The following is a 25,749-nucleotide window of genomic DNA, read 5'->3' on the forward strand; positions in this document are numbered from 1 at the left end:
AGAGGTACAGATCTGAGATTCAACAGTCTTGCACAATTCACAGCACTCACCATAGCACATATTCTCCCCAATGTCTATCACCCAGCCACTCCATCCCTCCCACCCACCACCATTCCAGCAACCCTCAGTTTGTTTCCTGAGATTAAGAATTCCTCATATCAGTGAGGTCATATGATACATGTCTTTCTCTGTTTGACTTATTTCGCTTAGCATAATACCCTCCAGTTCCATCCACATCGTTGCAAATGGCAAGATCTCATTCCTTTTGATGGCTGCATAATATTCCATTGTATATATACACCACTTCTTCTTTATCCATTCATCTGTCAATGGACATCTTGGCTCTTTCTACAGTTTGGCTATTGTGGACATTGCTGCTATAAACATCGGGGTGCATGTACCCTTTTGGATCCCTACTTTTGTATCTTCGGGGTAAATACCCAGTAGTGCAATTGCTGGATCGTATGGTAGCTCTATTTTCAACTTTTTGAGGAACCTCCATACTGTTTTCCAGAGTGGCTACACCATCTTGCATTCCCACCAAGAGTGTAGGAGGGTTCCCCTTTCTCTGCATCCCTGCCAACATCTGTCATTTCCTGACTTGCTAATTTTAGCCATTCTGACTGGTGTGAGGTGGTATCTCATTGAGGTTTTGATTTGGATTTCCCTGATGTCGAGCGATGTTGAGCACTTTTTCATGTGTCTGTTGGCCATTTGGATGTCTTCTTTGGACAAATGTCTGTTCATGTCTTCTGCCCATTTCTTGATTGGATTCTTTGTTCTTTGGGTGTTGAGTTTGATAAGTTCTTTATAGATTTTGGATACTAGCCCTTTATCTGATATGTCATTTGCAAATATCTTCTCCCATTCTGTCGGTTGTCTTTTGGTTTTGTTGACTGTTTCCTTTGCTTTGCAAAAGCTTTTTATCTTGATGAAGTCCCAATAGTTCATTTTTGCCCTTGCTTCCCTTGCCTTTGGCGATGTTTCTAGGAAGAAGTTGCTGCAGCTGAGGTCGAAGAGGTTGCTGCCTGTGTTCTCCTTTAGGATTTTGATGGACTCCTGTCTCACATTTAGGTCTTTCAACCATTTGGAGTCTATTTTTGTGTGTGGGGTAAGGAAATGGTCCAGTTTCATTCTTCTGCATGTGGCTGTCCAATTTTCCCAACACCATTTGTTGAAGAGACTGTCTTTTTTCCATTGGACATTCTTTCCTGCTTTGTCAAAGATTAGTTGACCATAGAGTTGAGGGTCCATTTCTGGGCTCTCTATTCTGTTCCATTGATCTATGTGTCTGTTTTTGTGCCAATACCATACTGTCTTGATGATGACAGCTTTGTAATAGAGCTGGAAGTCCAGAATTGTGATGCCGCCAGCTTTGCTTTTTTTTTTTTTTCAACATTCCTTTGGCTATTCGGGGTCTTTTCTGGTTCCATACAAATTTTAGGATTATTTACTCCATTTCTTTGAAAAAAGTTGATGGTATTTTAATGGGGATTGCATTGAATGTGTAGATTGCTCTAGGTAGCATTGACATCTTCACAATATTTGTTCTTCCAATCCATGAGCATGGAACATTTTTCCATTTCTTTGTGTCTTCCTCAATTTCTTTCATGAGTATTTTATAGTTTTCTGAGTACAGATCCTTTGCCTCTTTGGTTAGATTTATTCCTAGGTATCTTATGGTTTTGGGTGCAATTGTAAATGGGATCGACTCCTTAATTTCTCTTTCTTCTGTCTTGTTGTTGGTGTATAAGAATGCCACTGACTTCTGTGCATTGATTTTATATCCTGCCACTTTACTGAATTCCTGTATGAGTTCTAGCAGTTTTGGAGTGGAGTCTTTGGGGTTTTCCACATAAAGTATCATATCATCTGCAAAGAGTGAGAGTTTGACTTCTTCTTTGCCGATTCAGATGCCTTTTATTTCTTTTTGTTGTCTGATTGCTGTGGCTAGGACTTCTAATACTATGTTGAATAGCAGTGGTGATAGTGGACATCCCTGCCGCGTTCCTGACCTTAGGGGGAAAGCTCTCAGTTTTTCGCCATTGAGAATGACATTCGCTGTAGATGGCTTTTATGATATTGAGGTATGTACCCTCTATCCCTATACTCTGAAGAGTTTTGATCAAGAAAGGATGCTGTACTTTGTCAAATGCTTTTTCTGCATCTATTGAGAGGATCATATGATTCTTGTTCTTTCTTTTGTTAATGTATTGTATCACGTTGATTGATTTGCGGATGTTGAACCAACCTTGCAGCCCAGGGATAAATCCCATTTGGTCGTGGTGAATAATCCTTTTAATGTACTGTTGGATCCTATTGGCTAGTATTTTGGTGAGAATTTTTGCATCCGTGTTCATCAGGGATATTGGTCTGTAATTCTCCTTTTTGATGGGGTCTTTGTCTGGTTTTGGGATCAAGGTAATGGTGGCCTCATAAAATGAGTTTGGAAGTTTCCTTCCATTTCTATTTTTTGGAACAGTTTCAGAAGAATAGGTATTAATTCTTCTTTAAATGTTTGGTAGAATTCCCCTGGGAAGCCATCCGGCCCTGGAGTTTCGTTTGTTGGGAGATTTTTGATGACTGCTTCAATTTCCTTAGTGGTTCTAGGTCTGTTCAGGTTTTCTATTTCTTCCTGGTTCAGTTTTGGTAGTTGATACATCTCTAGGAATGCATCCATTTCTTCCAGGTTATCTAATTTGCTGGCATAGAGTTGCTCATAATATGTTCTTATAATTGTTTGTATTTCTTTGGTGTTGGTTGTGATCACTCCTCTTTCATTCATGATTTTGTTTATTTGGGTCCTTTCTCTTTTCTTTTTGATAAGTCTGGCCAGAGGTTTATCAATCTTGTTAATTCTTTCAAAGAACCAGCTCCTAGTTTCGTTGTTCTGTTCTACTGTTCTTTTCGTTTCTATTTCATTGATTTCTGCTCTGACCTTTATTATTTCTCTTCTCATGCTGGGTTTAGGCTTTATTTGCTGTTCTTTCTCCAGCTCCTTTAGGTGTAGGGTTAGGTTGTGTACTTGAGACCTTTCTTGTTTCTTGAGAAAGTCTTGTATTGCTATATACTTTCCTCTTAGGACTGCCTTTGCTGCATCCCAAAGATTTTGAATAGTTGTGTTTTCATTTTCATTGGTTTCCATGAATTTTTTTAATTCTTCTTTAATTTCCTGGTTGACCCATTCATTCTTTAGTAGGATGCTCTTTAGCCTCCATGTATTTGAGTTCTTTCCAACTTTCCTCTTGTGATTGAGTTCTAGTTTCAAAGCATTGTGATCTGAAAATAGGCAGGGAATGATCCCAATCTTTTGGTACCAGTTGAGACCTGATTTATGACCTAGGATGTGATCGATTCTGGAGAATGTTCCATGGGCACTAGAGAAGAATGTGTATTCCATTGTGAAAGCTTTTCTTCTAAGATCAGGAACAGGTCAAGGGTGTCCAGTCTCACCTGTCCTATTCAACATAGGACAGACTTCCTGTCTTAAGCTATACTAAAAAGCTATAGTAATTAACACAGTATGATACTGTGTTACAGTATCTACACACATATAGACCAATGGAACGTAATCAAGAGCCCAGAAGACTCTTTACATACACACACTACTTTACATACACAGACTACTACTGTTTGACAGGGAGGAAAGAATACTCAGTGAGGGAAGGACAGTCTTTTTAATGAATGATGTTGGGAAAACTGGATGACCACATGCAGAAAAATGAAATTGGACCCCTATCTTACACTACTCATAAAACTTAACTCTATATAAAGACTTAAATATAAGACTTGAAACTGTAAGACCCCTAGAAGAAAACAGGAAAAAGGCTCCTTGACATTGGCCTTGGCAATTATTTTTTGGATATGACACCAAAAGTCTAGCAACAAAAGCAAAAATTAGTCAGTGATTATATCAAACTAAAAAGCTTCTGCACAGCAAAGGAAACCATCAACAAAACAGAAAGGCAACCTACAGAATGGGAGAAAATATTTGCAAATCATATGTCTGAAAAGGGATTAATATCCAAAATACAGAAAGAACTCATACAACTCAGTAACAAAAATACAAATCTGATTAAAAAATGGGCAGAGGAACTGAATAGACACTTTCAAATAAGACATACAAAAGGCCAACAGATACATAAAAACACGTCTGACATCACTAAATATCAGGGAAATGCAAAAAAAAAACCACAAGGCGATAACATCCACACCTGTTAGAACGGCTATCATCAAAAAGACAAGAGATAAGTGTTGGTGAGAATGTGGAGAAAAGGGAAATATTGTGCACTGTTGGTGGGAATGTAAATTGATATAGCCATTAGGGAAAACAATATGGTGGTTCCTCAAAGAATTAAAAATACACCTATGACACAAATCAGTAATCCCACTTCAGGGTATATATCCAAAGGAAATAAAAACAGGAAGAGATATCTGCACTCCCATGCTCATTCCAGCATTATTAATAGCCAAGATATGGAAACAACCTAAGTGTCTGTCAATTGAGAAATGGATAAAGAAGATGTGGTATATAGATGCAATGGATTATTCAGCCATGAAAAAGAAGGAAATCCAGCCACTTCAACAACATGGAAGGACCTTGACAGTATTACGCTAAGTGAAATCAGATAAAGACAAATGCTACATGGTATCACTTATATGTTTAATCTAAAAAGCCAAACTTGGGGCACCTGTGTGGCTTAGTTGGTTGAGCATCCGACTCTTGATTTCTGCTCGGGTCATGATCTCAGGGTTGTGGGATTGAGCCCTGCAATGGGCTCCATGTTGGGTGTGGAGCTTGCTGGGGTTTCTCTCTCTCCTGCTGCCCCTCCCCATTCATGCACATTCTCTAAATATAAATTATTTAATAATAATAAAAAAAAAGTCAAACCCATAGAAACGGAGTAGAATGGTGGTTACCAAGGACTGGGGGGTAGAGGAAATGGGGAGATATTGGTCAAAGGGTATAAACTTCCAGTTATAAAGAACAGCATGGTGATTATAGTTAATAATACTGTACTGTATACCTGAAAGTTGCTAAGAGCATAGATCTTAAATGTTCAAACTACAAAAAAAGAGATAATTATGTGACATGATGGAGGCATTAGTTAAAGCTATGGTGGTAATTATTTTACAAGTATATCAAATCAACATGTTGTACACCTTAAACTTATAAAATGTTATATGTCAATCATATCTCAATAAAACTGGAAATAAGTAAATAAAAGAAAAAACAGTCAAATCACAATTAACCAGATGATAGAGGTAGAGGTGGAATATAGAGAGGGCATATGACAGAATACCAAAATAGATGAACAGAATATTTTATGTTAGAGTCAAGCATGGGAGAAAAAGTAAAGTAAAATCAAAGCTAACCTGCATAATTTTATCATTTCCTCTTGAAATGTAAGCGTTGGCTGTCTCCATTTTTCTTTAGCTCTTAAAAATGGAACGAAGCAGATTTGAAGCCAGTTGTTAAGTCTCTAAAATATCTGAGAACACGATGGCCACGTTGCCTTTGATAACCTTAGCGTTGTTAGTACACAAGGTTGCTTGAGTTAGGAGTCTTCTGGTTTGTGAATATCTCCATTTTTAAGAGATACCTTTGCACAGCACTGATGGGAGCCATTGGTGGGCTCTGCCTACAGCCTTACCTTGGGGATCAGGATCTCACAAAGGAGAGGAGGAGCTTGTGGTAAGGCAGAACAGGAAGAGAATAGGTTCTCTTGTCTTCAGAAAAGGTGCAAATTCTCTTGTGGATCAGATCAAGGGTGTTCTCCAGTTAGAAGTGACATAGAAGTCACCACCATGCCTTTCTAACCAAAACCCTTTTGGTGAACAAGGATTAGTTAACCTCATAGAGCAGAGCCCTGTGAAGAGTGTGGGAAATGTTGGTCTCTGACCATGACTCTCTGCTTTAGGGTGCTAACCCAGCCTGGCTCAAATGCAGGTAGGGATGCTTGCTCACCCTGAGTCAGGTGTGGGTTTCTGGAATGCTCTTTACCTGTGCAGTGAGGAACCAATTTATGCAACAGATCAGGTGCTGGAGGTGGCGTCTACCTGCTTGTGGGCAGACTCTTTGGACCTGTATTAATAACGGCCTCTCCCACGGATGAACTAATCTGGGCTTTGGTGCTTTGTATCCTTCCAAAAGTAATGGAGTGTGTACCTCCTGAGTTATGTGTAGCATGGAGAAAATTAGTTCAGATGTCAGCATTTTTTTTTTTTTCTTTCTTCTTCCAAGAGTGGTTAGATGCTTGGCAGGGTGCATAATCACATGGTCTTCAGATCTTTTAAAAGCTGATTTTCCTGGGCCTAATCCCAGAGGAGTTGGATACTCTCTCTCGTAATTACTGATTCAGCTCCCATTGGTGTTGAATTGAGAAATTTAAATAAGAATTACACACACACACACACACACACACACACACACACACACACACACCCTCAGATGATGGCAAACATTAAACCAGATTGGTCTGTCATGGTCACCTCTTCTCTAGGATTAGGAGGGAAAGGAAGCCCCGGAGCAGATTCGGAAATAACCCCATTCCCCATGGTGTCATAAAAGGCCAGAGCTATTGAGGGTGAAGGTGAACAGTAAGTGCCAACTAGGTGCTGGCTCATGGTCCCAGGAGGACAAGCCTACCACTGCCAAAGCCTTCTTCTTGTTAAAAACAGGTTTCCTGACCTTTCGTGCCTGGGCATTCTCAGGAGCTCAGATGTTTGTGCAGCAGGCTCAAGGACGCTCAAGTTCAAATCACTGGCAGATTGTTTGGAGTTTCTGAATTTCTGAGGTAATGGGGGGCAGGGCTTCACTCAATGAGACAGTAAAATCATTTGGACCCGAAGCCTGCCAGGCTGCTGAGCAGCGGCACCTTCAGTCTGCCCCTGTGGGGTGATGAGAGAGGGGGCCCCCGAGCTTGATGACATTTACTACGCTGGTTAAGAGCATGCCGCATTCGGAGCAGCCCTCCTCCCTAGGGTATGCTTCAGTTTTAGTTGTTTAAAAATACACCCTGAGACAGAAATTTCAGGACACCGAGTGACCTAGAATCAGTTCAAAGGTTACTCTGTTCCTTCCCAGGACTCAGGGATTCCCACATCGGTTTCAACTCCCGTCTCAGACAGTAAATTCCTTTTATGTGTCTGAGCAGGTTTGGACCTTCCAAAATGTTCTGGGGAGTAGAATTAGAGGAGTTCGCCCTGCTCCGTGAGGGAAGGAGTTTAGCAAGCATAGATCTTCTGAGAAAGCTGCACAGAGGTTTTGATGCAATTTGCTTGAGAATATCACACTTTCATTTTCCCTTCAAGAGGATGGGTCAGTTTCCCATAAAATCTTGCTTACCCCATAGCATGAATTTGTGCTTAAAGTGCCGGAGGTGTACTCTGTTTATGACTCAGTACAAACAAGGAATCAGAAGGTGAGGAGGGTGATGTGGGGGAAATATTTTTGCAGTGGTTCAAAATGTCTTGCTGGACTTCAACAGAGAAAGAATCTTTGTCTCAGTAACACGCCACCAATCTTCAGTGAAGATTTATTGTGTGCTTACTTTATATGTTCATCCGAGTAAATTCCCATAAAATCCAGTAAACTACTACGGTTATTCCCATTTTTCAGATAAAGAAACAGAGACAGGGAGAGCGAGTGATGTATCCACACGGTGCAGCTAAGCTGTCTGCATCTAGGCTTTCAGCATCAGGCAGTGTTTCGCCTCTGCTGCTATTGTCCAATGGACCAGGCTCTGTTTACCTAAGATTTTGGGGGGTGCTCATTTCCACAAATGCCCAGGATGCAGCTGGCACCCTCCACTCAAAGTGGGGCCTCTGGATCAGCAGCATGGCAGCCCCCGGAAGCCTGTCAGAAATGCAGAATGTCAGTGCCCCTTCCGCCCCCTGCCCCCCGGGGCTACTGTACCACAAGACCCCTGCACATTCCCATGCACGGTCGAGTTTGAGAAGCTCGGCTCCCTCCACCAGAGAGCTGTACGTCTTTCGTACTCTCCCTCCCTGCCCTCCCCTCCATCTAATCTGGTCGAGTAATTTTAAGTTCTTTAAAAGTAACAATTACAGAAAAATCACAGGGTCTCAAAATATCTTACCAAGAAGTACTCAAAGCTGTATAACTGGAAACATGACAAGGGTTTCTGAGCATCTTTGAATTGCTTTTGAGACAGTCAAGAAAAATCCAAACATCTGAAAGACGACGAGTTTCAAAATGCACAGTAACATACACTTTATACACTCATGGGCCCAACTGAGACCCGGAGGTCCGAGGGGTCTCGAGACTCCGTTCTTGGTGAGGTTTGCACTGGGCCCCATTCCCTGAGCAGATGCCGCACAACATGGAGCCACCCTGTGGGAGAAGCCTTGTTGATGGAGAGGAAAAGTGAGAACCAAGCTGTCAACAATCCCAGTTCCTGCCAAACCTCATTTGTCTGCCTGCCAGCCAGGATTCTGAAAATGCATTTGGGAATTTGGACTTTTGGCTTTTACTGAATATGAAATTCTACTGTGTATATAGAGAGAGCCTTGATAAGCTGAGCCAGCTTAGGCATAACTATGATATGTTTTGTCTTATGCGATTCAGAATCTATTTCTAGAAGAGGTAATAATGAGGCCATTGAAAGAACTGAGAGGGACTGCCTCTCTCCCCCGCACGTAGGTCCCCCTTCTGAAAGTCCCATTCAGGTAGTCCGAGGACGGCAAACTGTAGAGGAGAGGAGTGAGAACATGTGCTCTGGGGGCGGGGGCGGGGAGAGCTTTGGGAGACCACCGCGCTTTGCCAACAGGCTGGGGCGCCGCCGTACTTTGGGCGAGCACTGCTTTCTGGTCCTTAATAGGGGCAACATCAGAATGTGACTTAAGAAAACGGAGAGTCACTAAATACTGCCTGCCACTTCCGCCTACATTTTACTACTTTGGACCCAGTGCATCAAAAGTTAAATTATTGAGGGTGAGCCTCCGTTTTGGCAAAATGGCATTAAATTGCATCATCGTTAGCAGTACTGGGTCTTTGTTCCTCAGAAGATAGATCTCCATTTGAATCCTGGTGTCAGCACTAGGATTTCTCAAAGCCTTTTTTTTTTTTTTTTAAATTTCAGGTTTTATATTTTTAATGTTCGCTTTTGTCACTTTGTGCTTATATAACGTGCAGTTTAAAGAGTACCTGCCTGCCCAACCATCACGGGGGTGTGTCCTGAGCTGCGAGCTGGGGCAGGGGCCTCTGCTAACCTTACTCTGGAGCCTGCGAGCATCAGGGCCTGGCCTGTGGCAGGAGCCGCAGAGGGAGACATGCTCCCTTTAAACTGAAATGTGCCTTTTCTTCCGAGTCATAGTTCTCTGCTGGCCTTATTAGCTTCAGAGTCGTAAGTGGCTAATGTATTTACTATAATGGCCTCAGACACTTTGGAAATAAACAAGGTTGTTTTTTTTTTTTTCCTTTGGCTTAATGCCTTTGTTTCTGCACCCCTTCAGCCCCTTCTATGAATCCTTTTAATTTTATTTTTTTTAAGTGCTTAGTTTTCACACATGTATACATCCGTGAACTCATCACCTCATTAAAATAGTGAATGTATGCATCCACTCTCCTTGTGCCTTTTTCTAATCCTTCCATCCCGAATCCATCCACTTTCTGTCAGTATGGATTACTTTGCATTTTTTTAAAAGATTTTATTTATTTATTTGACATTGAGAGAGACAGCGAGAGAGGGAACACAAGCAGGTGGAGCGGGAGAGGGAGAAGCAGGCTTCCCGCCAAGCAGGGAGCCCAATGTGGGGCTCGATCCCAGGACCCTGAGATCATGACCTGAGCTGAAGGCAGACACTTAATGACTGAGCCACCCAGGCGGCCCTCATTATTATTATTATTTTTAAAGATTTTATTTATTTATTTGACAGAGAGATAGCGAGAGCAGGAACACAAGCAGGGGGAGTGGGAGAGGGAGAAGCAGGCTTCCCGCGTAGCAGGGAGCCCGATGCGGGGCTCGATCCCAGGACCCTGGGATCATGTCCTCAGCCAAAGGCAGACGCCTAACGACTGAGCCACCCAGGCGTCCCAAGCATTTTTTTTAAGGTAGCTGAGCCTAGAGCATAAGCCCATTTTTCTACCTAGAACCATGGGAATGCCTAATTTGTAATGAGTTTGCTTCACCTCTTTGGAGACAGAATAACAAAACTTAATCCTCATGAGGCTGCTGGGTAGCTCAGGGAACAGCAGTGATTCCTTACCTAAAGGAGAGGTCAGACCCCACAGGCAGCTCAGTCATACGTTCCTGACTCTGTCAAAAATTTCCCAACATTCACAGTTAAAAATATTTTATTTACGTTTATACAAAATACAGTCATGTACAGAAATGTACACAACATTTTTCATTCAGTTTACATTTCAAAAAAGGACAACTGTAATTTCAAATACGTTCTGCTTACATGTCGTGTAAACATTGTTCTGGGCCCATATTATTAACTGAAATTGTATCTACTCTTGGAGATTTTCAGGACAGTATGTATAGGTGCTTTCAGACTGAGAAGCGGATCTGCCGCACCAATTTCTCGATTTCTCGAGCCACGCGCATGAGCACAACAGAGCGGATTCCAGGCAGAATGAGAGTCCCTGGAGACAAAACTGCAACGTCTCAGCCATAGGAACTTGGAGATGTACATATTTCATTTTACATACACGTTTGTGTCGATCTGTAATGATCTCAGCTGATGTCCACACTCCTATTATGAAGGATCACAGGAGAGGAATGCAGATGCCCACAGGGGCACAACGGGCCAGCGCCACCACGCCGCGCCTGCCACACACGTCACTCTTGTCGGGAGCTTGCCGCGCTGCCCATGTGAAGTGTTAGGATGCACAATCTGAATAAACATCTGAAAATATGTTTGGCTAGTCTTATGACAAAATGTACTCTTCAGTACATTTTGAGGGTCAAGTGGAGAAAAAATAAAAGCAAGGGAATAAAAGGAAAGAAAGCACATTGTGAGTTCCGCCACACATACGAGCTTCACACTTGAGTACGGTTTTGTCTCTCCCTATTGATGTACCCGAGTGGATACAGGAAAAGAACATAAAGGAGGTGTTGGTCTTGGTGCAGAAACCACCTCTCTCCACTGAGGGGTGAAAAAAACCCTCCAGGAAGCAGTGTGTCGGGAAGATCCTTCTTGAATGCAAGACAGAATTTAGACTACAGCCAATGTTTCATAAGGCTATTGACAGTTTATGGCATTCGACTGTAAATATACCATCAAAAGTAGTAAGGTTAAGAAAAGTGGCATCTTCACTATCAGATTAAGAATCTCTTTGAAAAGGTTAATCAACAAACTGAAATCTGATTTTTCTTGTAGATCTGACCATTTCTGTATACTGGGCCCAGTTCTGTCTGCTGAGAAATAGGAAGTTGCAGAAAGAACCAACGTAATCGGTACCACGGCGGCCCCTATTTTATAAACCTAAATAGTCACCTTATTAGGAATTCCAAGCTCAACCACATTCACAAATGCTCAGCCCTCAGGGGCTCCAAGACTGCTCGCCTCAGGACAGCTCAGTACAATATTTATGATTTCAACACAGCCTTGCGACATTTGTCCAGGGCTAGAAATGCCACACCTGGGAGCAGGCGCACCCTGCAACAGCCCTCTTCTGCCACCACGCAAGCATTGCATCAGAAGGAGACAAAGCAAAAATTACACTAACATTACAAATAGAGACGTGGCTGATCCCCGCCTAGGCAATGAATAATTAGCTTTTGACTTCAAACTGGCAACTAGAGGGAAGAAATCTAATTTTTAGCTCTCGATGCATTATAGCTAGCAATTAAAAAAAAAATCAGTTCTCCAGTTTGAAATTTGGTTTGGTCTTCCATGGAAATTTCCCCTGAATTCAGGGAGATCACCGAGGTGGTGTGAGCTTGCTTCTACAGGTACAAGACAAATGAGCCGTCTGAAAAACTTCTAAGCAGGCCCTTCTCCTAAACCTTGCACATACATGTCTGAAAAGCGAAATTCAAACTGAATGATTCAGAAATGAAATGCAGTAATGATACCATACTGACTGAACATAAACGTCTATTTCAATGTTTACTCCAGACTGAACACACAAAAAGCAAATGCTTGTGAAAATTACAAGCCTCTGCTATTTCTAATTCTTATAGTCATACAATCAGGTTTATTCATGCTTTACCTTTACTTATCATTGTTATTAACTAACCCCTGACATTTATTTTGTTGGCGTGTGCTAATAAACACACACACATTCCCAAGAGAGCAAAGGAAAAACCCCAGTCCAGAGTATTCTGTGTGAAGCCAATTAAGATGCTGCCTCTAGGGCCCCAAGACCCTGGGCTGCAGAAATGGTTGCTGTGGAAACAAATTTGCCTCAGCATTTCTGGCAGCGCTGGAACCTACCGCCATGGCTTCAAATAGGATCGAGTGTAAACAGGGCTTTTCTGCCCTTAATCTGGGCGCCATTCTGTGAAGTTAATATAGATGAGAAATTACAAAGGAGAACACGACATTCCATACGCAGTTTATTTGACTGTAACTTGGTGTTTTCTTTTATTCAATCATACAAATTGGAATGGGGAGTCCTGGATAAATCTTTTACTTAATTTACCTTTGGCAGAAACAATAGATTTCAAACATTTAGTAGCTCCTCATTTATATAGCATTTTTTCTTTTAAAATTCTGTAGCATATTAGTATTTTCAAAACAATACTCTTAAACAGATGTGCTTTAAAGGTTAACTGGTAATGATTTGATATTATAGCTTATTTAAGAGAATACTCAAAAAAGACAGACTAGACATGTATTTCTTTTACAAAATACAATTTTTGGTCATGTGAATGATTCATGTTCAGATTTCAAAAATAGAAAACATCCTAAAGTGCTTCATTTTATTTATAATATAACTCCTCGAAATTATAGTGATCTGCAATGTAAACAGTAGAGCAAAGAATACCAAACTATATATTCATGTACATTTAAATTTGTAGGATTATGTACCGTCTTTAAATGTGTGGATTAACACAGGGGACTTCCAACACACAGCTCATGCTTCTATATGATTATTTTTAAGAGCAAACTTAAAGGTATTCTTTTCCCCCGACTCCCGACTTAAAACAGTTTCCAACTGACAGCTTCTGCCTCACTTCAGCCATGGAAAACACTGCTAGAAATCCAATCTGGCCAGTTTCTCAAGAACCCATTTCAAAACTGGCAACTGGTCAGTAGAGTTTAACGTTCTCTTTCTTTTCCTCTTCTTATCAAACCAAACAAAATGGTACCCTTTAAGAAGGCAACTCTCAAAACCTATGGGAGGGCAGCCTTGCTCTCTTGCTCATCCTGCGACAGTATCTTCAAAAGGCAGAGCCTGCCGAGATGTTTTCTCTTGGCAGCCGGTGGCTGGTGTGCAGACACTTGAGCTGCATCCCACAAAGTGCAAACCCACAAAGCTCCACCCCACAAAGTGCCAACATAGGCCTTGGACGGACAGGCAGAGACAGAATTCACTTTCCTCGATGTAGACACAGAGGTGAAAAAGTAACAACAAATCACAAGGGGACATCAGCACAGTAAAGAGATGAATGATTTGGTGTTTTAAATTCCCTGGTCTTCCCAAAAGGTCTAATATAGACAGCTTTGTGACACAGTCTCTGAAAAAATAATCCTAAGTGACCCCACACCATTATTTTTCTCTTTATACATGATCTTGAAAATAGTGTGATTTAGATACCACCTTGGACTGAGTTCCGAGGGCTACATTTACCTCTCAGTGAGGGGATTTAGTGCGGGTTTACTTTAAAAAAAAAAAACTTTAAACTCTGGTAAGTACTCAGAAGGCTTAGAACACAGGCTCGCTCTCTCTCTCTCATGATCCTCAACACTTAAGCTAAGAATTAAGCAAGATCCTTTATGTTTGGCTAGAGCCAAAATGAAACCAAGCCCCAAACAGGATGCCATAGCATACTGGTCTTGCTTAGTGTTGGATGCGAAAATCTGAGACTGATCAAGTGCAATCCATGTTCAGGAAGGAATTTTCCAGGCTCTTCACCCTGTTGCCTGATTTAAAAATCAGCATGAATACAGCTATATTCCCTCTGTCCTCTGCAGATGATCCAGTCCTGGTCAAGAATCAAAATTCTTCGTCAGCCGAGGAAGTCTTGAAGCAACACACCATCAAGCAGGTGATTGCGCCGCCGTGCTGGGCAGACGCAGCTTCCGTCTACCTGAGAACTGAAGGGGGACAATTCGCGCGAGTGAGGAAAGGTCACGAGAATGGCCAAGGCAGCAAACAGGGCTCCAACGCACGTTCCCACTTTACTGGGTGCAAAGAGAACTCGGACCTGCGTAGCAAGTTCGCTCTCCAGAGGGAAGTCCTGAGCTGGGTCGTATCCCAGTTAGACATGTTTCTCAGTCATCCAGGGAAGAACAGTGTGTATTCTCTGTAGATGAGTGTCTCTCCGTGTAGTGATTCATCACCGCCAGTGTTAGTGAAGCTTCCCCTAGTGTCTACGTGCGCCTGTGGGATCTTGACTTCCCCTTACAAAATTCTTAAATCAAAGCAGGTTGCCCTCTTCCATCCAGGCAGTTTCTGAGGCCGGCGCTGGAAACTGGAGCGGATCCCACAGGCCCGGAGGCAGAAGGGCTACGTGCTCTGCAGGTCCAGCTCCATGCTGCCTTCCAGTCGGTGCAGAGCTGCTCCTTACTAGGGGAGGCAGCTGGTCAGTTCAGCCTGCGCCTTCAGCAGCCCCCTCTGCTCGGGCTGGGGCTGCCCCCCTCACACGGACTTGGAATCAGTGTCTCTCTTGCTGATGAGCACCTCCAAGAGCCTTAGTTTTGCCTTTATGTGCTTATATTCATTGTATTCTTCAGCCATGGGAGTGCGGTCTTCCTTCTGGACATTTCTAATGGAAACAAAGGGAAAGGGGACTGAGGATCATTGGCTGTCTCTCCTAGATGATACTGCTCATCAGGTGAATTATCATGTAGAAAAACTCTGCAGTTTATCAGCCTGTAGAATTGGTGTTCCCAAGTGTCACTTGGTATCAAGACTGAAGCTGGGTTAGAAAAGCAGTGAAAGATCGCTTCCCCCAAAAAGTACCACGCAACTGAATTTTTAGAGTTAATGTGGCATCCTGTAGAATGGTATGAAGGACTAAAAACTGTAGACGTTTTTTTCTCTCTGCTGCTGGTATGTATGAATGCACATTAAGAGTCTCTATAGACTGAAATCCTTTATTTACTCTTAATGCCTTTTCACTTTTATATATTTCATCTAATGAACCATTAAGTTTCTAATTAGCAATTGGCATACCCATAATTTATAGGTTTAAAAAAACAGTTAATATCCTACTTACTATAAAATTAGTCTTGGAATTCAGCAATTGGATCACATAATACTAATAAGCCTTTATAGCTTACTGAGTCATTTTATATGCATACTTTTTATATGTGCAAGTATTAATCAAGGGCTTATTACAGGTCAAGCACTGTGCTAAGTACTCTGTCCCCATGGCCTGGTATAACCCTCACGAGGATGTGATGAAATGGTGTTACTGTCTACATTCTCAACCACTGTGCAGTGCAGTCCTGCTTCTCATTTCACTTTGAAATGAGCATATCAAACATGCAAATACCAGGCTTCCTTTTCTTCTTATTAAAGAGAAAATATAGGAAAGGAGATAGCATGGGGCTTATTTAATTTTGTTCAATGAACTAAAAAACAGATTTTATTCATGCCCCGCCTTGTTCAAGTAAAGGGTGCTAGATGGCTTCTCAGTGCAGGGCAGTGAAGGGAAGAGCAATCTGATAGTTGCCCTCGCCCTGCTCTTCAAGGGACTTCACTCTCCTCAGATATGAAATAAGGGGACCAGATTTAATGATGTCTGAAGTCAGAGTCTTAAACTTGTATCATGAGGCACTTGGCTGACTCAGTTGGAAGAGCATGTGACTCTTGATCTCGGGGTCGTGAGTTTGAGCCCCATGTTGGGTGTAGAGATTACTTAAATAAATAAAAACTTAAAAAAAACCCAAAAAACCCAACCTTGCATAATGATTATAAATTCCCATCAGATATCCTTTCTTAAAACTTGTGAAGTTTACATCATTTTATATAGTTCCTCATGTACAAGATATCTGTGCATAAAGTGACTATAATTATACAGAAAAAAGATAGACAAACCAAGAATATGTTTAGAAAGAAGAATGGACTAGAACAGACATTAATCCTGGTTTGTCTTTGGTTATTATTCTTATTTTGCATATTATTTCTTTTGTCTGCCTATTGATATTTTCTAAATAGCCTATAATGCATGGAGAAAGAAAAGCAAATATGCAGGTATAAAAATTCATAAATCTTAAGAAAGTCACTATAAGAGAGATCCACATTAGGGATGCTAAAAAATAAATTTATATACTAATTGAAATAAACTGGAACACAACACATTTTAAATGCCAAAGTTAATGTTTATGGTACTTTTATTTCCCAATACTTTTGAGAAGTATGAAAAGGGGATCTTTTAAAGAGAAACTATATTTACACCATTTAAATAATTTGGATTAAAATAAAATTATTTTGAAGTGTTAAAACTTAACTCCAACGTAAGAGATGCAAATCTCTTCCCTGTCCTGCCCTTGGCTCACGCTGCAAACTGGTATGAACTGTGTGCGGTCACCAGCAAACAGGGGATGCTTGCTGTTCCTTAGCATGATGTTCTACGAGGTTGATTACCTCCTGTCTTGAAACTCACTCGAGAAAGGCACCCTGTCAGTCTTGTGGACTTACTGCTTCTTGCACATTTTTCATTCAAACTTGACAACGATCACCTTTGCTTTTAAAATAAGCCTAAAAACACCAAGATTTAAAGTTGCCCTTTCCTTATTTCTCCTTCTAGCCTATTAAGACAACTCCCCCACCCCAAACCAAAACCAAAAAGCAGTGCTATCGGCTGGAAACGTAGCTTCAAGCTGCTCATTTGAGATTACAATTTGAGGTGACAGGTTAGTTGTATAAATGTTAGCTGAATTTACATCAGTCTTGGAGACTATCCCCGGAGCATTTCTTGCTGAAGGACCACACAAACCTCCCCATCCCACAGTGAACCTCCAAGGGACTAGGCTACAGGCAGGATGCAGAGGGCTTCCCACTTGGGAGGCACTGCAAAGATCTGATAGGAAAAAAAGAGAGGTGTGTGTGTGTGGAGGGGCAGGAGTTAGGGCAAAGAAAACAGGCGCTACCTTCCATTTTGTCTGAAAAAATTGTCTTCAAAATCACGCAGTTTCTTTCGAATCCTTTTCTTTTCTTCTCTCATTTCCTGAAGGTGTTCCAAGAGTTCTGGTCTGAGAAGGGAAGAAAAATTTTAAGAAAATTGGGTTAAATCGAATTGTTATAAGTACAATGAATGTGCAACTCGACAGGGGTTGTGGAGACAGTGGGAAGCGTGTAAATGCAAGAGCTGTTGAGGGAGCTGAGGGACAGGAGAAATGGAGGTTTTCCATCCTCTGAATGCCAACCGTCCCGACGACGGGTACAGCTCCCGGGGCTCCCGCAAAGCGCCTGCTACTTATGAATCCTTAGGGCTTGTGGAATCCCATGGCACTCTATCGTATTTTGCTTTGAAAGGAAGAGGACATCAGAGCTTGGTACGTGTTAAATGAAGCGCTGTGGAGTACAGAACCACTCAGTGCCATCGTAGAGACCTGGCTATTCCTGTGAGATCTCATGTGCTCCCTCCAGTAACGGGATGGAGAATACAAAACACGGAGCCAGAAGCCAAAAAAAAAGTCACTGTTCTATCCACACGGATGTCCCCCAGCTAAGTCACCTGTGTTCTGCCAGACAACTGATTTAAATAGAAAGGCTAAAATATTTAAGAATGGTATTTTCACCAAAACATTTCACCACCACCGCCGAAATGACCTACATTGAAGCAGCGTGGAGGTTGGAGAGCCCGGTGTCCTGGCTGCATTTTGACGGGATTTTATCATCCATTGGGGAAATAAACCCATCAGCATCATCTTCAAATTGGTCCAGGAAGCAGCGGGCACTGAAATCGGTCTTCAGAGTGACCGTGAAGTCCGGCTTCGTGTTGCCATCGTCCTCCGAACCCTCGTCTTCTTCCTGGAGATGCACAGCAACCCCGATACAAACCCAGTTACTTTTCCTGGCACTCTTACATTGTAAGTATCAGGTAATGGTCACTTAATTATCCAGACACCATATGATTTCTTCTGTATCTACACTTAGCAACACATATGTATGTTATATCGATATCTAATTGAATATCTATATGAACACGGTAAATAACACCAACACTAAACACAGCTACTCAGTAGGGGCAAAAACTATAACACTATAAAAAAATTTATGTATAGCACAATGAACAATTGTCAAGACTGAGGGTATGAAGGAACCACCGTTATAATTTATACCCGAAATCAACTGAATCCCAGAAGAATCTCAATATTCCCAGCTCTGGGATAATACATAACAAAATCCACTACCAGCCATCAGCACTTTAGGGATTCCATTAGTTGTGGACCTCGGAAAATATTTTTTATTAAGCTGTCAACATCTTCAGAAATTGAACAATACAGCCTTTCTATTTAAGAGTTATGATTATAAAATATTTTGTGGTTCCCGATGCACAGAATTTTAGGAAGTTTTGAGAGGATCAAAACATTTATGTTCCCATGATTGGAATCCTAACACTCTTTTAAGTTTTTTTTTAAGGAATTTCCAAGGGCCACGGCTGTATTTTTCAGCATCCAAGATTCTAAGAAAAGCATGATATTTTCTGTCTGTCTTGGCAATGCAATTAGAAAAACAATGAAGTCAAATTAGAGTTTCTTAGTGCCAATTTAAGTCTAAGGATGAAATCGTATCGGTCTGAATGGAAGATTTTATTTTATTTATTTATTTTTTTAAAGATTTTATTTATTTGACAGAGAGAGACACAGCGAGAGAGGGAACACAAGCAGGGGGAGTTGGAGAGGGAGAAGCAGGCTTCCTGCGGAGCAGGGAGCCCGATGCGGGGCTCGATCCCAGGACCCTGGGATCATGACCTGAGCCGAAGGCAGCCGCCCAACCGACTGAGCCACCCAGGCGCCCCTGAATGGAAGATTTTAAAAGAAGCAATTTACTGCTAAGATGTACAGTCAGACCAGACGAGAATATCCTAATAACTGAAAAATTTAAAAAGTGGTTCAGAGCACAGCTACATGAACAGCAGCAAGTATAGTGTCAGCTGAAGTGCTTCCAGCGCCCAGGCGGCAAGTTAGTCTCAGGAGGCAGGTGCAGGTACCACTGGTGGTCAAGGTCCGAGTGCGCAAACTGCCTGCGGGGGGGTTTCTCACCATAAAGTGTGCTCTGTTTATAATGGTGCCTCTGACGAGAGAGAATGTGGATAAACAAATAAACAAGCAGGCAAAACAAAACAAAGGACCAGTACAAAACTATGATGAAGGCATGAAGATAAAATTGGTAAAAACTAGGTGGCTTTTCCAGATCCTCTCTGCTGTGACTTCAGATCTTCCGTCTCTTTGCTTGGAATAAATGCCTCATGGTTAATTTTTAAAAATTGAAATTATTAAAGACATTTTTAAATGTATAGAGTAAAAGTGACTTTTAAATCAGTAATTTAGAAGTTTCTCTCTCTCTCTTTTTTTTTTTTGGTAAAAGGAAGTAACAGTTCCCACCCTCTGCAGTTTTTAGAAGGATTGCTTGAGATAAGGTGTGTACCTGAGAGATGCTCCAGATCAACCTTCTGCCCCCCCATTCCTGCCCCGCCCCCCGGATGAGGAAGACCAGGTGGAACCACCTGACCATAAAGTCCGTGGAGGCAGGGATTTGGGCCTGTCTGTCCACTGCTGTCCCCAGAGCTTAGCATGCCTGCATATAGGAGGTGCTTAATTAACATCTGTCAAACAGTCCAGTAATACAGCTTTAAAAGAAAAATACAGATTACTAGAAGAGAGTATTACATCCCAAGACAGATAAGAAATAAAGTCAGGTGTCTAGGCCTAATCAGTTACATGCCAAGGTCTTAAGGGAACTTAAAAATGTGAGAATGTGTCTTGCCCATAGTGAGAACTCAATGTATTTAAAGATGAGGCTAAACAAAACTATTCTCAGCAAGTGGTAAAAAGTCATAGGAAAAAAAAAAAAGAAATGATAAACTATATCTTCAAATTATATGACCATCAAGTTGTTGTGGATATTGGGTAGATTCTAGAAGGAATGAACACATAGATAATATATGAACAATTGAAAAAGAGTCCATGATCAACAGTGGATCCCTTAAAACAAATGATGGAAACGAACCATTTTTCCTTTTTTGATAGGACTGGCATAATATCTGGATTTCAACAATTAATGAGGGGAGCTGATCTATGAAAGGAAGCTGATGGGGCACCTGGCTGTCTTAGTTGGAACATGTGACTCTTCTTCTCGGAGTTTTGAGTTCAAGCCCCATGTTCGATGTAGAGATTACTTAAAAAATAAAATCTTCAAACAAACAAAAGAAAAGAAAGCTGATTGTGAAAATCTGTGCGGAGTGATGATGCAATAGTGATGTGAATCTGAAGGGGAGTCTACAGCAGGTTCTTTACCTGACCCAGCCTTACTCAATATTTATCAATCACTTGGATAAAAGACACAAAAGTCATATTCACAAAATGCACAGATCATACAAAGTAGGCATGGATATTTGGTATGTTGGAATACAAAAATCTAGATTTCATCAGTTTCACGGGGCTGGAATAGAAGTGTGACAAAAAATTCCAGGTCCTACAATTTAGGTTAGAAAAAATAGTTGGACATAGACGACAAGCAATCCACGGAAAGGGAAGCGAGGGGTTGCATCAGTCAGCAGTGAGATGGGACCACGGGGAGTGGCTCTCACCCGGGGGTGATGCTGGCCCTAGCAGACCTGGCAAGGTCTGGAGACAGGTTTGGTCACCACAGCTGGGAAGGGGGTGGCTGTCGGGCACTACCGGCATCCAGTGGCCAGAGGCCAGCCCCCAACGACAGCAAGCTGTCTGGCCCAAGATGTCTACAGTGTGGAAGCTGGACATGTGCTGCCCTAGAAAGAGAACAGTGAACTCACAACACGTAGACAGTCACGTAGGCACAGACTTGTCGAACAAAGGGCCCTGGCCGTCCAGATAAAGATCAGGACCAGTCCTTGGTCCACTATCTACCTTGCTGGTGAAGTCCTCTCTGGGTATCAGTGTATCAGAGGGATATAGACAAACTGGTGTGATTAGAGCAGAACCATGAGGTTGCTGGAAGGTCTGGGACCAATATCGCATGAGGAATAGGAAGAAGAACTTGGAGAACAAACTTCCACAGGCCGTGGGTGAGAGTGGACAGGGCAGGTGACTGTAAAGGTATGAAGGGCTCTCAAGGAAGCAGCAGTTACGCTCACTCCATGTTGTTCCAAGAGGCAACACTAAGCCTATTATGTAGAAAGCAATACATTAGTAATAACTATGAATATTGTAATTTTAAATTATCTTTATACTTATCAAACTTATACATTCTGAAACTGCATATTATGTAATTATTATTGTCTCTTAGTATTCTCATGATAATGATAAAACTAGTAATATAAGTTTTTAGTTCCTATTGATGCTTAGCCCATGGAATGAGTGACCTTCTCCATTGCCGTAAGCTTTTCAAGCTTGAGGATAGAATCACTTCTTAAAGGGATAGTGTCCCTATTCTGTCAGGTAAGTTCTAAAGGAAATTCTTAGGTTGGATAGGAGAATTGACTAGACTATCTCTAGGATTTGGGGGATGGAAGTTCTAGGGCTTCAGAACCTGAGCTGGTTCTATTTCACACACAGCTGGTTTCCTACCATAAGCATTTAAAACCAGGGATGGCTTTTAAGGAAACCACCTTGATACAATCTTTTGATCTGTACCCACATCAAGTTCTAAATTGTATCAGAATTGCCAAGAATTAGTACAGTCCAAACACATGCTAATAAGCCCAGCCAGTTGGAATAAAATGAACTAAGACAACACTGTTTACAAAAGCAATGTAAGCATTGCAAAATTATCTGAAATTTTGACCACCACGCGGGCCAGAAGAAGAGCCATGGCCAAAATATACTTGTGAAAAAAATAAACTGAGCCGAACAAGAAGATTTGGAAGAATGCCCTCTTTTAAAAAGTGCATCATTAAATATATCTTCCATTCGTTTAATGAGGCAATTATTTATTGTCATATTTTGGATGTGTTTTTTTTTTTTTAAAGATTTTATTTATTTATTTGAGAGAGAGAGAATGAGAGAGAGCACATGAGAGGGGGGAGGGTCAGAGGGAGAAGCAGACTCCCTGCCGAGCAGGGAGCCCGATGCGGGACTCGATCCAGGGACTCCAGGATCATGACCTGAGCCGAAGGCAGTCGCTTAACCAACTGAGCCACCCAGGCGCCCCATATTTTGGATGTGTTAAAGAACACATTTTTATCTAGTAACAGTTCTATTGCATGCTTCTAAGAGAAATGCTCATTTTCAATACACACAATTGCCCAAATTTCTTCAATTACGGTGACTTCATTCTCATGTGAAATTACCAGCCAGACAAAATTTGTCTTCTTTCATCAACATCCAGTCTTATTATAAGAAAATAGCTCCAATTTTCAAAATATAATAGAGCATATTTGCCTAATTGTTATGTCTAGAGCATTTTTATAAAACAAGTTCTAGGTAAAATAATACGAATAGTGAGCATAATCATTGCCTAATACCTTAAAATTAGGTATATGAAATATTGAAGGCCCCTAAGAACTAAGAAAAGGACAAGAATAAATAGGATCGAAGACCAGTCACAGTGATGAGGACCAGGCAGGACAATGGAGCGGTCCCCAACTGGTGTCCCTCGTGGGAACGAGGCCCTCGTGTTCTGCGATACCATTCCTAGCTACAGTAGATAAATGACCACCCCAGGCTTCGGGCTTTCCCAGAAATATGAGAAGTGAAACTCCAATTGCTAACAAACAATCACTGATTTAAAAAAAAAAAAAAAAAAGAATCTGATTTTTCATTTCTAGAGCCCTGTAGAAGGCAGTCCAGTTCATTCAGTCGTCTAGAAACAAAACTGTGAAAGAGGCTGATGGTGGTCCAGGCCAGGTAGGTCCCTACAGAGACACGCAGACCTGGGAGCAGAGTCTACTTCCCACTCGAACAAAAGTGGCCACCGAGGACAAGGATTACCTGTATAAAACCCATAATTACTACTGCGGTAAAAAACCAGAGCATTGATTCCAGCGGCTGCTGGCGACGGCACTGTATTCACAGCTCAGGAGCAGGTTATTAACTTAGCCCTGAGGGGAAAGGCAAAAGGCAGGAGGAGTGGGTGAGACTGCACCAGCAAATCGGGCAAAGACAAGGAAGATACCGGGCTGCAAAATGATAGTTTTTTTGTTGTGTGCTATCTAGATTGCCTTTGTTAATGCCGGGCTTTCTAGAAACTCAGTAAATAAGATTTTTGGGAAAGTTACCCAATGAGTTCATTGAAAAAGATTCTGGAATACAGAAAATCCATCCCAAACAGAGGAAAACAAACAAAAAATATTGTGAACCACCCCCACCCCCGCCCAAATCCCTGAAAGCAAAATGAAAACAAAACAAACAACAAGTAACAAAAAAGCAGGGGAATGAGAAGAAACTCAGGAGATCAGCTCCGCCCTCGTATCAGTAAGAGGGGACCGCTGGTGGTTGGTTAGGAGCAGCTGATGATTTTGAGGAAACAGCACGGGAAACCAGCACCCGGGCCCCAGCGCCGCGCCCCCCCCCCCCCCACCTGCATCCACAGGAGTAGGGGAGGCGGGGAGAGAATGGAAGCCAATTTGGGAGAGGTTGGCAGCGGGAGGTTTTCACCTTTATCTCCTTGAAGAAGGAAGCCGTTTCGCCCTCGATAATTGGCTGCAGCAAAGGGCTTCTCCGCTTGCTGGAGGGCGATCCCTGTGACAGGTGTGGACAAGGTGGTTACATCGTGAACCCCTCTCCCTTGCCCTCCAGGCCTCTGCCTCCTCCAATGCCCGAGGATTCATCACTGACTTTGAACTATATACCCTAGCCCCTCCCCGCCAAACACTCCCAGGAAAACCAGGGGCAACCAAAGTTCTCGTCCGACGTGCTGCTTCACTCCAGAGCCCACAGCCCCAAGCCAAGGAGGCTGCAGGAGAGCAAGAACAGCACATGAGCACGCCAACCGAACGCAGAAGGAGCCCGAGGAGAGGCACTGGCCTGCCCTGCCCCCCCCCAACCGATGACAGCAGGAACGAGAACCCGGGAACCGCTATAAGCCTCAAGCATAACACCATAAGCTCCTCAGGGGCTTCAGAGGTTGCGTGGCCTCCCTGCTGTAATTCTCCTTATTTAGGAACACTTATTGAGGGGCACTTGGAGCTCGTAACTGGAGAAGGAAAGGATTGCTTAGATTGAATCCTTTCCTTGGTTAGTTTACTAATTTATTCTGTGAAAAATTTCTAGAGAAGTTGCTTTCTTCTAACACACCTGCCTGAAGTCTGGAACCTCCCTCATTCTGAGGGACAGATACACTGTTAAAAGAAATACAAAGATCATATCTTAGAAATAAACAAGGAGGGGCGCCTGACTGGCTCCGTCATTGGAGCATGCAGCTCTTGATCTCGGGGTTGTGAGTTTGAGCCTCATGTTAGGTGTAGAGATTGCTTAAAAAAAAATCTTTTTTTAAAGATTTTATCTGTTTATTTGAGAGAGTGAGAGAGCACAAGCAGGGGAACAGCAGAGGGAGCTGCAGAGGGAGAGGGAGAAGCAGACTCCCTCTGGGCAGGGAACATGACGCGGGGCTCCATCCCAGGACCCCAGGATCATGACCTGAGCCGAAGGCAGATGCTTAACTGACTGAGCCACCCAGGCGCCCCAAAAAGAAAATTTTTTTAAAAAAGAAAAGAAACAAACAAACAAACAAGGAGATTTAAAGCAGGAACCGAAGAGCAGCAGCTAAGATGACATGCATCTTACTAACAACATAAAAGCAAGGCTGTGTCTGTTTATTAGAAAGTTTAAAAGTCAGCAGAGAAAGCCCCCAGCGCTCCCAGAGAGGACAGCACTGGGCCAGAGGCAAAGGCTCCCCCAGGAGGTGAGAGGGCAGTAAGGCTCACTCACAAGCTGGGTGGAAATACTGGAGTACGGGAGGAGGGCGAGTTGGCCAGTGCCTGAAGGCAAGCTGCTGGTCCCTACTCTGGACAAAATCAAAATTCAGAGGCCAGAAGCAGCTATGTGTCAGTCAGATGACGGTGGCCACTGAGAGCAGCCCCACAGACACTAGCCTCCCTCCCTTTTCTTCCACCTTAGCTTCTCGATAGCCTCCAAAGAGAGGCGGCTCTCTGGAGCTCCTTAGAGGATCTCTTCCTGGATAGGATTCCCACCGGGGCTATCCGTCTCTTGGAGGGAGAGAGAAGACTTGGGACCGGACGGGCCTCTGGCCTGGAGGGGCCTGGAGAAAACACAGCCCCGGGGTGCTGGTGCTCCGTCTCCCGAGGAAAGGGTGGGGCAGTGAGCCCAGCACAAGTCAGAGGGGCGGATACGTCAAAGCACGTTGCTCAAAATAAAACAAAACTCTAGCTGCTTCAGATTTGCTCATCTGGGGCAACTGTAGTCTCCGAAGTCTTTGATCCATTCTTCATTCACCAAGCTTATGAGCCATAGATTCATGAGGTTCAACTATTACAGACTACTCCTCAGTGAGAAGGC

General features: G+C 42.5%; 1 protein-coding gene across 9 annotated transcripts in view; it reads right to left on the bottom strand.

Annotated features, from left to right (window-relative positions):
• Nucleotides 1-10,260: 10,260 nt before the first annotated feature.
• The window catches only part of FAM13A (family with sequence similarity 13 member A), a 417,768-nt gene continuing 402,279 nt past the window's right edge, over nt 10,261-25,749 (bottom strand). For 4 of the 9 annotated variants that reach the window (XM_032400808.1, XM_032400807.1, XM_032400804.1 and 1 more), the window contains 4 exons: nt 23,890-23,973; nt 17,925-18,121; nt 17,239-17,340; nt 10,264-14,906 (listed from right to left, as the gene is read on the bottom strand). In XM_032400808.1, coding sequence (XP_032256699.1) covers nt 14,780-14,906; nt 17,239-17,340; nt 17,925-18,121; nt 23,890-23,973 — 510 coding nt within the window. In that variant the 3' untranslated portion in view covers nt 10,264-14,779. Of the gene's footprint in view, nt 14,907-17,238; nt 17,341-17,924; nt 18,122-23,889; nt 23,974-25,749 lie in introns of all 9 variants that reach the window. The other 5 variants (XM_032400809.1, XM_032400806.1, XM_032400813.1 and 2 more) reach the window with 3 other exon arrangements.

This window comes from Phoca vitulina, unplaced genomic scaffold, assembly GCF_004348235.1.
Source record: "Phoca vitulina isolate PV1807 unplaced genomic scaffold, GSC_HSeal_1.0 scaffold3, whole genome shotgun sequence".
Classification (NCBI taxonomy): domain Eukaryota; kingdom Metazoa; phylum Chordata; class Mammalia; order Carnivora; family Phocidae; genus Phoca; species Phoca vitulina.